The sequence below is a fragment of the Phalaenopsis equestris genome, unplaced genomic scaffold (genome assembly GCF_001263595.1).
Source record: "Phalaenopsis equestris unplaced genomic scaffold, ASM126359v1 Scaffold000765, whole genome shotgun sequence".
Classification (NCBI taxonomy): Eukaryota; Viridiplantae; Streptophyta; class Magnoliopsida; order Asparagales; family Orchidaceae; genus Phalaenopsis; species Phalaenopsis equestris.
The window spans coordinates 499,695-501,941 of NW_018165205.1; the positions used below are offsets into that span (position 1 = coordinate 499,695).

The following is a 2,247-nucleotide window of genomic DNA, read 5'->3' on the forward strand; positions in this document are numbered from 1 at the left end:
AATAAATTTTGAAATAGCTGCGAAGGATTGTGGTTACTCTCTCTGATTTTCCGTTCTTAACTGTGTCTCCAACCACTAGCGGTGAAAAGAAATTCTTACGAGCACTAATCTGCATCTTTAAATCATTAAAACTTCATAAAAATTAAAACTTTTTTCATTTACCAACATATGACGAGAAGGGGGGCATGCAACCCAAAAAAAAAAAGTTGGGGAAGAGAGAAATTTATATAAAAATAAATGAAGAAGAAGAAGACGGCGTCAATTAACAAAATCCTGAAGCACTCGTGGTAAGAAGTAAAGAGTGAAGAAGATCAGGTGGCAAGGGGGCTCTGAATCCACTGCGAGAAGGCATCAAGTGTCTTCATATCAGCTCTGTAATGCTTCTGCGTAAACTCGAGCAAAGCCGACCACGTGAAGTCCGGGTAAACCCTCGGGTGATCTGGATCAACCAATCCGCTCGGCGGCTTCACCACCTTCTCCATGTCCGGGCACAAGAAGAAAGCCAGCGATTTCCTGGGCACTTCTCTGTTCACCACCGCCCTGTGAAGACAGCTCTTGTATCTCCCGTTTGATAGCGCCTTCTCATGCAAAAAACAAAACTCGATAAGCCACAGAATCGAGAAAGGAGCAATGAAATAGAAGCAAAGGTGGAAACTTGCCATGAAAGTATCGCCGATGTTGACGACAAAGGCGTCGGTTTTGGGTCTGATGGTGCGCCACCGCCCGTCGGTGAAGACCTGAAGTCCCCCAACGTCGTCTTGATGAAGAATGGTGAGGGATGTGGGATCGCAGTGAGGCCCTGTTCCTAACGTGAGCTCCGGCTTCTGGCATGGAGGGTAGTAATTGAGTCTCATTATGGATTCATTGCTATGGAAGAAATCACGAAAATGGGCTTTCCCGACGCCGAGACTCATCCCGAGGACCTCCATTATCTCCAACGACAGCTTGCTCATTGCCTCGCAGTAGTCCTGATACACTTCCCTGCGTCAAATTCCGAATGTCAGAAACAGAGACCTCCCCTGCAAAAGAGATAACCAAATGCGTGTTTTACGAAATGCCAACCCGAAATGTCGAAAATCCTCGCCAAGAGAGTTCGCGAAGTAGTCGAGGACAACCGAGGAGAAAGGGGAGAAACGAAAAGAGAGGGTTTCTTTCCAGGGGAGTTTGGAGGAGAATCGGCCGGTGAAGCTGCTCGCATAGCCACAGCTCTCTCCGGGCTTACGCTGAGCTCTCTGTTTCTCGTGGAGAGGCATGGAGAAGAAGGATTCGATGGAGCGGTGAGCGTCGTCGAGGAGTTTGGGCTGGATGCCGTGGTTGATGACTTGAAAGAAGCCATGGGAGGAGCAGGCTTCGCGGACGAGGAAGGCGACCTCTGCGGCGGATTCAGGTTGGCCGGAAAGGAAGCCGGCGAGGTCGATGAGAGGGACGGGAAGCTCTTCAGATGCGTCTGGTGTGGGTTTTTCGCCTTCAGGCCAGATGAATTGGGCAGGTATGTTCTGCTGTTGGCTGAGAACTGCGGCGTCGAACTCCGGCGGGAGAGGTGGGGGAGGGGACTGATCGTCTTGCTTGGAGCTGGGGGTAGGGCGAGCCATGGTTGATATTGATTGCAAAGGAGAGAGCTTTGGAGGGAGGATGGGGGGAGGAGGACGAAGGGGGTTAAGAGGAGGAGAGGGAGGGGGAGGAGGTTAAGACTAGGTAGAGTGGGCGTAAGGGAAAAGCCAATGCCGGTTGAAGGGGAGGAAGGAGTACAAAAATATATGGGATCTTGGGGATTGAGGGACGGATGTCTTATAAAGGAAATTCTTACATGAATTATTATATTGATTTTTTTTATAATAACGCACTTTATGGTTTATATTTAGGATTTGTGAGTCATATTGGGATTTATGGACTCCAAAATATAGAAGTAATTTTTTATTGGTGATATTATGGACAAGCTCTTTTAGATTTTTGTTTTATTATTTGCAGCTTATGTGCATAAATTTTAAGATCTTAACTAATGAATTTGAGAAATGTCATAAAAATTGTGTGTGATATATATATATAACTACAAAATTTAATTTAGAAATCAATGATCATAAAGATAATCAGTATAAGAAATTTTCATGAGGAATTCCTTATATTTTCTACAAAAAAAAACTTAAAAGTATTTGACTTTTTGAAGTCCCTTATGGACTCCTACTCTCTTGCTAAATGTTAACCCTATTCTTCTTAAATGAAACTCTTATACAAATTTCTCTTTTATAA

The 2,247-nt window shown here is 45.0% G+C and overlaps 1 protein-coding gene across 1 annotated transcript; it reads right to left on the reverse strand.

Annotated features, from left to right (window-relative positions):
- Positions 1-200: 200 nt before the first annotated feature.
- On the reverse strand, positions 201-1,747 carry LOC110031087 (gibberellin 20 oxidase 1-D-like). The gene is made up of 3 exons (XM_020734128.1): positions 1,063-1,747; positions 660-981; positions 201-578 (listed from the first exon to the last, which is right to left on the reverse strand). Exons 1-3 carry the CDS (start codon positions 1,590-1,592, stop codon positions 312-314), a joined length of 1,119 nt encoding a protein of 372 aa, XP_020589787.1. The 5' UTR covers positions 1,593-1,747; the 3' UTR covers positions 201-311.
- Between the last annotated feature and the right edge of the window lie 500 nt (positions 1,748-2,247).